At 41.0% G+C, this 12,492-nt stretch overlaps 2 protein-coding genes across 2 annotated transcripts; both read left to right on the forward strand.

Moving 5' to 3' along the window:
• Nucleotides 1-3,908: 3,908 nt before the first annotated feature.
• Nucleotides 3,909-4,634, forward strand: LOC122650982 (ethylene-responsive transcription factor ERF084-like). The gene has a single exon (XM_043844333.1). The coding sequence runs from the start codon at nt 3,909-3,911 to the stop codon at nt 4,632-4,634; it is 726 nt and encodes a 241-aa protein (XP_043700268.1).
• A 6,023-nt stretch (nt 4,635-10,657) lies between these two features.
• Nucleotides 10,658-12,152, forward strand: LOC122650983 (UPF0481 protein At3g47200-like). The gene has a single exon (XM_043844334.1). The coding sequence runs from the start codon at nt 10,719-10,721 to the stop codon at nt 12,102-12,104; it is 1,386 nt and encodes a 461-aa protein (XP_043700269.1). The 5' UTR covers nt 10,658-10,718; the 3' UTR covers nt 12,105-12,152.
• The last annotated feature ends 340 nt before the right edge of the window (nt 12,153-12,492 follow it).

Here is a 12,492-nt window from a genome sequence, read left to right on the forward strand (position 1 = left end):
TTCGGCAATGCATTATTTCTCAATTGCCTATTAGGTGGGCTTAGAGGCCTCATTATGTATATTGGATCTGCAACATTTTCGACTCCCATAAAGATGCCGAAAAATAACATAGCAGCTGCAAGTTCCTCACCCAGAATTAGCAGATGTCTTTGGTAAGAATTGCTATATCACACCAATCCATGTAGCACAATATGGCGTGTGGAGTAGAAAATTCTTTGCTTTGCTAGGGTAGAAAAAATAAATGCTACTGTAACAGATAATTTGCTTGCTGTTCTTTCCTTTCAATTTTCTTTATTATCAAAAAAAAAAAGAAAAAAAAAAATTACATACATGGAACCACACATATTGTCTATTTGGATTTTCTCTTCGTGACTTATTTTTTTCCTCAATCCAAGTTGACCCAACTTTGTATTGATTTTATTTTGTCTTTTTTAAGAATTCAAACAAAATTTTGTATCGATCCAATTAAGGATGAAGTATTCTCAGAGTTCTCCATTGATACAATTTGCTTTAGTGATCTCACTGCCAGTGCCATTTAAAAGTTGGGAAGTAGTTTTCTGTATGGGAGTGTGGCCTACGTCAGCACTCCCATGAGCTACGTTAGCACTCCTATGTGTCTATCTCTCTTCTCATTAAAACAAGGGGGCAGATGTGTCTTTTTACATGAGGAGGAGAGAGATAGATTCATGGAAGTGCTGGCATAGGCCACACTCTCGGACAGAGAACTTTTTCCTTTTAAAATTTCCAAATAAACAATTGGAACTTAGGGTGAATTTTTGTTTTTCATAAAAGACACAAAATGACCTTCAAATTTGATGGAACCATAGAGTATGTAGAAGAGGTACTTAAGAATTGAGTCGTGTCATAATGCCATTCCGAGCCAAGGGACAAAAAAGAAAATCCGAATGAGGTACAAAAGATAAAAAGTATTTTAAGGATATGGGTTGCAATATTAGCAGGAAACAAGAATTGAATTAGAATAGTATTCCAGGAACGTCAAACAAAAAGATCTGATATTGAACCACAAAGAAGGTTAGGAGTCATTATAGCATCAATGAATTTGAGAGGTCAGTTTGGAATCTAAGGGTCCTTCCAGATATCTATAAAAATTCCTTCACCCACATTCCAACAAAGGAGGCTCCTAAAGATGGGTAAAATAGATGCAAGACTATTCCACACCCATGACCCTCTTTTTGGTGTATAATCGAAGTAAATTAGCATATGGGAAATAATTAGCTTTTAAAAGATGCACCCAAAGTGTATTAAGCTGAGGTAACAAGTCTCCATCTTAGATACATAAGTAAGGTTTGGTTATGGATGTGACTCAAGCCAAAACTCACGATGCCATAGGATTTTGGTTTACACATCTGAGTCCAGGAAATCAAGGTAATTTTTCTTTCCTCTTTGGATTCCCTTTTACAAAATTTTGCATTAATAGAGTCAAGTGAGGAGAAAATACTTATGTGGATAAGAAAACATGACATTAAATAAGTGGACATAGACCCCAACACTGACTTGATTAAAATTAAAGGTCCTGCTTGTGAAAAAAGGGTGGATTTCTAAGATGTGAGTTTAATTTGCACTTTATGAATCAAAGGCAGGAAAGATTCTTTTTTTACCCTCTTAAGAAGAAGTGTGGCCCCAAGGTATGTAGAGGATGAAGAGAGCTCCATCATCTCAAGTTGTTTGCAAATCTATTTCCGCATAGGGCGGGAGTATTTATACTAAAAAGCACAACACTTTTGTTATTATTAATTCAGAGTCTTGAAAGTGCTTCAAAAAGATTTAAGATGGCCTGTCATCTGCAAAAAGCAAACGGGTGACTTCTGGAGCACCTAGGGCAACCTTAATGCCTTTAAATAAGTTAAGGTCCCTGCAAAATTCAAGTAAATCAGATAGTCCTTCCATTACTAAGATAAAAAGATAATGGCTCAAGGGACACCCTTGCTTGAGGCCTTTAGAGGGTTTGAAAGACCCAAAAACACCACCTTTAATCTTAATGGAATAAGACACTGAAAAGACTAAATAACTAATCATATTGCACCAATGCAAGGAAAACCCTAAAAACTCAAAAATGGCTCTAATGAAATTCCACTCTAATCTATCGTAAACCTTGGACATGTCTAGTTTGAAGGCTATTTAGCCCTAATTGCATTGACACCTATAATGAAAGATCTCGTGTCACAATAATGTTATCACAAATTTGCTTATCTTTAATTAAGGCAGAATGGAAAGAAGTAATGATATTATTTAGGAAATCCTTTGAATGCTTTACCAAGAGTTTTAATATAGTTTTTTATGCTAGTGTACAAAGACTTATGGGTAGAAAATCCTCTGGTAAGATAGTATTATCTTTTCTGTTTTTTTGGTTTTTGGGATAACGGTCAAAAGAAGTAATTTCATATTAAAATAAACACCATCCTTCTTCTCCCGATGGTGTCACCACTACCATGCCCCCAACACTACCCCGTCACCATCACCACCACCACCACGACACCCTTCGTGGTCCACCCCCGCCATCACCGCCCTCTTGTAAAGAAATATAGAGAATCTATTCTTGTAAGTTGAACTATCAAATTGATTTTTTATTCATGATACATTTCATATTGATGCAATCAATACATTTTCAATTTCTTCGCTGAAAATCTATTTGTTGACTATTTCGTGAAATCATACCAAATCTAGCCCCCTCTCTCTCTCTCTCTCTCTCTCTCTATATATATATATATATATATATATATATATATATATATATATATATATATATAGTAGTTAAATGCCATTGAAGAGGATTTAGATTCTTTCAAAGAGTGAAAAACACTAAAAAAAATCCCACGTTTAGGGTTCTCATCTCTCTTCCAAGCATCTTCTAGAAGAGGAAAAAAATGTATATATTGGATCGAGTATCGGTCACTTTCAAAACCGATAAGATATTGATATGGTATCGAAACGGATTTGCCATATCAAACAAGTTTACACTTGATTTTCTTTTAAAAATACTGGTTTTTGACTATTTCACCCCTTGGTCGTAATGTTTCATCAATATGGTATTGGTCACCTTCAAAATTCTATAGTATAGACCATATTGAGCGATCCGATACGATACCAATGCTTCAAGGTTCAAAACATGATCATGAGAGATTGAGAGGACACCTTATTTGTAATTTAAACATTTTGTCCCTCTCCATTCTGCCCTCTCAGCCCTGGTCCAATTGGTTTTTCATCCTCTCTTTATTGAATGCCAAAGCTTTTACTGCATTTTTAGACCCGACATGCTCTACTCTTCCAAGCGAATGTTTTTCTTCTCTCTTTATTATTCAAGTCTCACCTGGCCTGAACACAGAGAGCACAAGAGAGTAAGAGGGAGAGATCTCATTACATTTTCTCTTTATGGCCGCACAGATTTTGTCGCATCACCTAGAAACCAAGCAAACGCACCCATTCTTATAAAAAAAACCTGATCAAATAATATCCATCCTGTCACATTTCAAGTTTGGGTGAAGCAGAACATCATCACCTTGCAGAGCAGATCCCTCGAGGTGTACGCAACATTGAATTCGCCCTGGCACCGCCGCCGACGTCGTTACCATCTCATCAAATCAAAATCCCCCTCTTTTCTTTCTTTCCAAGTGTCTCATTCTTCCTCTCGAAAATATTATTTGTATGGAGAAGGAACTTTTCAGAGAGCAAATTCCCATTCCCATATGAAATAAACATGAAAGATCGAAAATGGCAGAATATCTTTGCATTTTCCAATATAATAATCTATCATTTTTTATTATTAATTTCATCAATTGAACCCCACCCGAATTTCCTACTTCTCCCGTATATAAACTGGCAGAGCAGAAGTTTAGGTTCTGTAGAAACCCACAAAACCCCTGTTAGAATTCCAGATCAAGAGTTCAAAGATGATGAACAACAACGAAGTTCCTGAATTATTTGGGTTTGTGAAGGAAGCGTCATCGTTCTCTCCTCAATCTCTGGCTTTGCCTTTGTATTCGGAGTTCAAGTACCCATCTGACAAGGAGAATGAACCTGCTCTTGAAGGAATCGCTGCTGTTGTCGGCCGACACGTTCTTTTCGGGACCGATAAATCAGTTACCATTTCGTCTTCGCAGCATTTCGGGGCTGATTCAGTGAAGAAAAGTTACAGAGGGGTGAGGAAGAGGCCGTGGGGTCGGTGGTCGGCTGAGATTCGTGACCGTGTAGGGCGGTGTCGGCACTGGCTTGGCACGTTCGATACGGCTGAAGAGGCGGCGAGGGCTTACGATGCGGCGGCGAGGAGACTCAGGGGGTCTAAGGCTAGGACTAATTTTGAGATCCCTTCTCTGTTGCCGGACTTTTCTCCATCATCGTCGTCGTCGTCTTCATCCTCTGGTTCTTCGTCGCCTTTGGGTAAGAGGAAGTCAGGTTCAGGTAGTAAGGGAAAGGCTAGGTCTAGCCGGTGTAAGAGTAACAGAGCATGTGCCGTGGTCACCTCTGTGGCTCATCTTTTCAGTTCCATTGACACTGCCACTGCTACTGTGAGTGATGAAGGAAGAAATCTTGGTAAGGTAGAGTTGGATTTGGGGTTAGGTGTGGGTTTCTCGAATATCAAGGCAGGAACTTGTGCTATTACTGCTACTTGGATCTAGATGAGATGACCTACCTTTTCAGTTTTCCCTTTTTGTTCGTTTTTGAGGGTTTAGGAAGTAGTCCTTGTAAATATTGTATGAGGGGAAAGGAGAAGGAGAAGAAAAAAAAAGGAGGAAATCAACCTGAGTAAGTATCAGTAATCTTTTTGTTCTTGCATGCATGGGCATGGGCATGCAGAGAATTTCAGGAAGTCTTGATGTATCCATGTGGGAAAGCAAGAGTAAGAATAGAAGAACATGAAAATGTTTAATCTTTTTGTGGTAATGAATGAATGATGATGTAGTGATCGACTAGTGAAGTCCTGACTTTGGATTTCTCAGCGGTTTCTTTCCTTTTTGGTAATTTAAATTCTTCTTGGTTTAACGTCGACCAATGATGCTCTCTCTCTGTGTTTGAGTCTTTGAGGAATAAGCTTTACTTCAGTACGAGGATGAGGAATGCTCTGGTTAGGGGTTTGGAAGCTTCACTTTCAGTACCTCAGTTCTCTCTCTTTCACTCAGAGTACGAGGCCATGAAGTCGCCTAGGAAAAAACACTGAGACTGGAGAGTAAAAGGTGGGGGGAAGAGATCAGGAGTCGCTAGATGGTTCTACAATGGTTCACTTACTATACTTTATGCGCTAAATGCCGTACAGTTCATCTCTCTCTCTCTCTCTCTCTCTCTCTGCACAACAGCTGATTTATTCGTGACCGTTGATCTATCTTTGAACAGTACCGAAATGGAAAACCAATCAGTGGCACCCATTAATAGTCAATATATATAGAGAGCTTCACTAGTAGTAGTTAGTAGGAGGATCACTAGTATCATGATCACAGGATTCGACACGCTCGGACCTCATAATAATGATAGGACTGTCATGTTGGGCTTTGAATTGATCAGAGGTGAAATCCGAAATCCAGTTTGACAGGGTCGGATTGGGTCCGGCCTTTTAACCTTAGTCCAACCCTAACTCCCCTTAGTTGAGGCCAGGTTCGATCTAACCTTGAATTAGGATTAGAAAAATCCAATTCTGATCCACCCTCAAGGTCGGGTCAGGTTGACCCTGATTGACCTTGATCATGGGGGAAAGGGAGATATGCATGGGCTGGCCTGGTTGGGATAGGAGCTGTATGGTCTGGCCAGGTTGGGAAGAAGGAGATGAAGAAGGAGATGAAGAGGAAGAACAAGAACAAAAAATTAAAAAGAAGAAAGAACAATGCAAGAAAAAGACAGGGTCGGGTTGGGCTGGGCCGGGCTCAGCCTGAGGCCTCAACCCTAATCCAGCCCGGTCCTAACTTAGGGTCAGAAAATCTCAACCCTGACCCGCCCTCAGGGCTAAGGTATCTCAACCTAGGTTCTGTTCGGGTTCAGGGAGGGTTCGGACCGTCAGGACCAAACTTGCACCCCTAGGTGTATCATAATTTTACCGGCAAGTTAGTTTCAGGTCAAGTGGGGTGGGGTGGGGTGGGGTGGGGTGGGGTGGGGTGGGGTGTGTCTGTTGGTTGGGTCCTTTGTAGCGTGACAGGGCTTGTAGCACACATCCAATGGCCCACAGTGCTTGGGCACGTAGGCCAACACACGGGCGGGGTATTGAGCTGCATGTCCGGGTGCTGTAGGATTATGTAATACCAGTTATACGAACTTAATTATTACTCAATCAATGATATCGTTGGGTTGGGAATCATTTGAAGAAATGAAAGTGTCCCCAAAAAAAAAAAAAATGCTTTTTACAAATGCCTCCTTGAAAATGCTCATTTGTTCAAATGTATTTCTACAATTTTTCTAATTGTAAACTCCCCTTACTTTCAAAACAGTGTAGCACTTTGGTCCAGTCCGTTAGTTTGGGAGGTTAGACGTTAGTTTTAGGGAATCTAATAATCAAAATGCCCTTGTGACAAAAACCCACCAAAATTAAAGAGTGAAGCGGCCAAATTGCCTTCATCTTTCCCAAATCGTTTAGAGTTTGAAATTGAAAATTAAAACCTAAATCATTTCGGGAAGATCAACCCTAAAATCAGTGTTTCTTTGAGTTAGTTTGGGTTTTACATTCTAGTTAGGAGTCTTAGTTTTAGAACTTTAAATATGGGTATGCTTGGTAATCGATAAACAGATTTGGATTAGAGAAAGTTTTGAGTTGTTTGTTGCTGTGTGCTTGTGCGTCGCGAGTTGTAGACCTGGCCAACGGGTCCCTTTCCCCTTCTCATCTTTGATATGATTTTCCTTTTCTCTTTCCTTATTCTCCGTTCTTATTCTTGGTATTTTCAGCTATTATTGAACCAATAGAGATTTGATCCATCTCTCTCATCCCTAGCCCTTTTTGTCCCAAATTCGGTATGGTGATATCTACCCCTAGGGCGACACCACATCCTCCACTGTGATGGAATATTCAATCAGAGATCAAATTTGATCTCTGGTTGAAAATATACACCCGACACCCTAAGTTTAGGGTACTTGTTACACTCATCAAATCTGATCTCGGCCTTTGATATCTTAAAATGATAAATATATCCTTAATGGAATGTGAGTTTATCATTTTACCTCTAGGGAAGCCTGAACTTCACACCCCTTTCCCTTCCCCTGCTACTCGAAGTTAACTGTGACAGAGAGACCGCAACAGGAAGGCACAACGACTAAGGGGGTCGTGTTTGGGCGCAACAGCGATAGAAGGCAGTGACGAAGGGGTCGCATTTGAGTGCAACGGCGACAGCACAGGCGACAGGGAGTCGTTGTGGTGAGGTGTGGTGACCACGGGAGTTGCGGCAGTAGGAGTAGCGACAGGGAGTCGCTATAGGAGGCGCGCAACCAGAGAGGGTCACGGTAGGGTAGGACAGCGACCAGGAAGTAGCGGCAGGGAGAAAAAGGGGTCGGGGCGGCGGCTGCGCAGCGCCGGAGAGGTCGCAATGGTGAGACTTCTTCTTGCTCCATGTTTGTTAATTCTTGCAGTGTGTGGGGAGACGAATGTACTTTTCAGACTCGAAGAATCTTTTCCAAAATGAATATATAATATTGCAGTAGTTTGTGATGATGTAGGACGATTTGGCTCAATCACTGATCAGAATTAAAATATTGCCTGAGAGAGGTTGGAGAAATAGTGAGTTTTAATGTGGAGATGGAGAGTGTTTTGGAGTTTGGATTCCACAATATATTGGACTGGTAGAGTTCAACACATGACTCCCTCGACTAGTAGGTTGTGGCTGCCTGTCCATCTGAACAAATGACGAGTAGGGTGTGCTGCTATTGGCTGAACAGCTATATATCATTTATTTATATATAGAGTAATACATGTATATATTCTGCAATATTGAGAGCCCAACTGCCCAACCCAACCCAACCCAACCCAACCCAACTCTGAGAGTCGTTTTTTACAGATGAACAATACTTGATATTATATGTTAGGAAGAGTAGAGAAGGCATTGTTTCTCTCTCTCTGACACTCCTCTTTACATAGTTGAATTGGGAGCCCTAGCTACTACTTCTTGTTTTTCTTTTCACATCGAATTGGATAGAGATATAGCCAAGCTTGGATCTAGCCGTCGTCGCGTACACTTGAAACTTCCACTTGGTGATTACGAGGTAAGCAGTAAGCTAGCTCGTTCTATATATTCTTCTGTGCAGTAGAGAGATAATTAACTAATCCTTTTCTTATATCAGATAATAAATAGCTAGCTAGCTACCCATGCTCGTTCTTGATATAAATCGGGTGCTTTATATGATCATTAAAATGAGAAGGTCTCCTCCTAAGGCAGCAACAGTAGTAGTCATAAATGTTATGTGCGTCTGGAAGGATCCAGATCCTCTACTTCCGAGTTACCCCAACTACCGTGTGCATCCCAGACACAGCAAGGCAGCGAAAAAACCGTCCTACCCCTGCCCCACATGTGTCTGGAATGCTTGTACTCCCTTGTTCAGGGTCACCCTTAAATGGGAGTTCAGTTCCGTACTAATTCAAGTACTAACCAATACCTGCAGAGGAACTCAAATCGAATAATTAGTGATCCATCTTTCTAAAATGATAGCACTTGAAAGTAGGGGTGTAAATGAACAATTTGGATCCTCTACTGCCAAACTGTCCGGCAGGACCGTGCTGCCCAGACATGGTGTTGTGCGCAATGTCCGTCTTATCTTTGCCCAAACGCCTTGCCCGAGTGGGGGTAAGGCGGTCATTGCACGTAGCACCGTGTCTAGGCAGCACGGTCCTGCCAGGCAGCTCGGCAGTAGAGGATTTGGATCCGTAAATGAATGAATCATTATCCTTTACGTTTTGCTGACCGGTGCGGTTCCCTAGTTGCTCTCACAAGAGGGGGGTGGGACCCACTTGGGGTAGCTCACCAACACTCTGTTCGGGTGGGGTCCACTCCCCTCTTGTGAGAGGAACTAGGGAACCACACCGGTCAGCAAACCGTAGAGGAAAAAAATTTGTAAATGAATAGCCAAAATCCGTTTCCATATCCGTGTCTGTGTCTGTTTAGCACTATCCGAATCCGTTCGAAAGCTAAACGGATGTGGATACGGATAGTCTATAGCTATTCGAAAAGCTATATTTACATGTAAACGGATAAAATATCTGATCCCTATCCATGTCCGTATCCGTTTAGTACTATCCGAATCCGTCCGAAAGCTAATCGGATGCGGATGCGGATATAGCACTATTCGATCTGTTTACAACCCTACTTGACAGGCACCAATAAAAGATGATATTGGGCTCACGTAGCAAGTGGGCCCCACCCTATGAAATGACCGACCCCCCTATTTTGGCTGGGCTGGATCCTCCAGCTCCTGCCATGGCTAGAGGAAAGCCAAGTCCCACGTAACACTAGTAAACCGTCATGTGTCTTACCGATATGGAGAAAACTGCCTAGATCTACTATTCAAGAAAATGGACTAAGTTTTTCTCCACTCAGAGTGATTAGGATCTCATTCACCATGGAATGGGAGAGGACATGGAAGGGCACTGGGGGAAGGTATTTTGGGAACATACTAAAACCTTATAGGTATTTATAAACCCTAAGACTGGGTGAACCATCCTTATGGGTGGAGGACAATTTTCTCCTAAGAAAATTAAATGCAAAACAAGTAGGTTTGACCTTGTTTAATACTTTGTCTTGTAACCTAGTTGTTTTGTAATTCTTTTTCTTATTTCGTAAATCTAGGAAATTATCAATTTCCTGTTTCCCTCCAGTTTTTTTACCCAATGTTCTTTTGTTACCAAGATTTAAGAGAAGTACGACATAAAAAAAACAGAACTAAGGAACGACGTTTTGATGAATATACAGCTTCTTATAGTTTAGTTCAATCTGAAACAAATTAAACTATCATCGGATGTACATTTCAACATGATTATACAATCTAACCCTGAACTATCCTCAGGGTCGAGCTGAGTCCCCTTAGTGGGGCCTTGGCCCTGTTCGGCTTTGACTTAGGACCTAGAAAATCTAACCCTGAATTGCCCTTAGGGTCGAGCTGACCCTGATCAACTTTAACTATGGGACCGGGGAAAGGTTGGGCTAGGTCAGGCTGAACTCAACCCAAAGCCTCAACCCTAGCCTAGATTGGCCCAACCCTGATTCAAGGCCAGAAATTCTCAACTCTGACCCATCCTCAGGGCCAAAGAATCTCAGCCCCAGCCCTATTTGAGCTCAGGGCGGAGGTGACAAGGCCAAATTGGCAAACTTGCAGAGAATATTGTCATGGACTTAGCCCTCTCTAAGCAACCGTACCAACACTTAGCACTCACGCTAGCACTAAGTCAGCCTTTCCACAACTCTAACAAGGGAATTGGCCCAAGATCCATGTCAATGGGCCTTGCAAATCTTGGCCTTTGGCCGTAATTAGGCGGGCCTGTAACAATATGCATCAAATTTTTTAAATGTACATGAGAGAACTACAGAGTCAACTTGCAGATCCGTTTTGGATCCTTGTTCTTTTTCTTCTTCTTCTTCTTCTCTGTCTTCTGACGTGAATATAAAATGGATCATTAATTTTTGCTAGTGATCTGCAAAACAATGGCCGATGTTGCTTACACCGGAAGGGAACACAGCAACTCTGAAGATCTCGAGCTTATCACTTCATCTAGTGATAATATAGGAGATGCAGTTAGTATATTGATGGAATCAATCCAGAAAGACCTTAAAGAGGTACCTTCCTTGCCACCCAATTGCAGCATATTCCGAGTTCCCACGCCTCTGCGCAAAGTAAAACCAGAAGCCTACACACCTCGCATGGTCTCCATCGGCCCTTTTCACCGTTCCGAGAAACACTTACAGCCCATGGAAGCACAAAAGTTGCGATACCTAAATGATTTTCTCGGCCGGGAATGTCAGGTGGCAACCTTGATCGATTATGTTAAGGCTATGACTGGATTGGAAAATAGAACTCGGCGATGTTACGCAGAAATCATCCAATTCAAATCTGAATTTGAATTTGTGAAAATGATGCTAATTGATGGCTGCTTCATTCTTGAACTCATCCTTAGAACTAATTTACAAAAGAATGAGCCCAGACACCTTGATGATCCGATATTGAATGCGACATGGATGTCTTATATTATAAAATGTGACCTAATTCTACTTGAAAATCAAATTCCCTTCTTTGTTCTTGAACATCTATATGACCTATTCACAGGGAATTCTTATTCTAATGGACTTGGTCCTTTCACCTCCATTGCCCGTCTATTCTTCCAAGATTTTGTTCCACAACCTCAAACCATTAACCCCAAAAGTTCTCGATTTCGACGGATTTTTGAAGTAGCAAAGAATGTCTCTGATTTTGTTTCAGTTACAAGGAGATTGGGGAAAAAAGAAGTAGGGGTAGACATAGACACACCATTACTCAATTCAGTGGAAGAACCTGAAGAAAACTCTCAAGCAAAGCATTTGCTTGATTTTGTAAGAGATTTGCTGCTCCAATCATCTTCAAGAAGGCCGCAAAATCCAGGTGAATTTAAACATACCCTTACTGCAACAGAGCTTAATGAGGCTAGCATCAAGTTTGAGAAAGGGCCAAAGACATGTTTGTTAGACATAACATTCTCCAATGGAGTAATGAAAATTCCAACCATGAAAATTGAGGATTGGACAGAGCCTCTACTTAGAAATCTCATCGCCTTTGAACAGTCTAGGGACAGCTATGATAATTATATCACAGCTTATGCCGCTTTCATCGATGGACTTATCGATTCTCCAAAGGATGTTGAGTTGCTTCAGAAGAAGGGAATTATTGAGATCTTGCTTGGAGACCCAAAAGATGTGGTTGAGTTGTTTAATAGTCTTCTCAAAGAGGTTTCTCCTACTGTAATTGATGGTAATTTTTATTTCTCTGGTGTTTGCCATGAAGTGGAGAAATATTACAAGATCCCAGTGCACAAGTGGAAGGCAAGTTTGATGCTCAACTATTGTAACTCTCCTTGGGCATTCATTTCAGTCCTTGCTGCAGTATTTCTCCTCATTTTGACCATAATACAAACCATTTGTTCACTCCTACTACTGACATGAAGTCAGTATCTGTCATGAAAGCTGAGGCTTTTCAAAGATGGGATTCTGTTGACCCTCTCTGTGTTGGTTATCTTTAGTTATTGTCAATTTGTAATTTGTGCATTTAATTGTGTTGTTTCTTCTTTGGTTTGGCTGCTAGAGCCATTGTGGAGGATGTTTTGTCTTTAATTTTATCCTTTTTTGTTGTGGTTTTCAGTTTTATTTCTTGTACCTATAATAAGGAGGCTAAATTTTTTGGCCAAGGGAGGAGGAGTTCTCTCCCTCAGATTTCCTTTAATAAACTTTGCTCTAGCATATGTTTTAGGTTAGCTTTCATTTTTGATGTCTTTAGGCTTCTCATTGCATATGTTTTAGTTCTAGTATATTATTCTTTACTTTCAGTATACTA

This window comes from Telopea speciosissima, chromosome 2 (genome assembly GCF_018873765.1).
Source record: "Telopea speciosissima isolate NSW1024214 ecotype Mountain lineage chromosome 2, Tspe_v1, whole genome shotgun sequence".
In the NCBI taxonomy this organism is placed as follows: Eukaryota; Viridiplantae; Streptophyta; class Magnoliopsida; order Proteales; family Proteaceae; genus Telopea; species Telopea speciosissima.

Excerpts from the sequence above, each read along its gene's own strand:
- LOC122650983 (XM_043844334.1), top strand. The coding sequence starts at position 10,719 with ATGGAATCAATCCAGAAAGACCTTAAAGAGGTACCTTCCTTGCCACCC.
- LOC122650982 (XM_043844333.1), top strand. The coding sequence starts at position 3,909 with ATGATGAACAACAACGAAGTTCCTGAATTATTTGGGTTTGTGAAGGAA.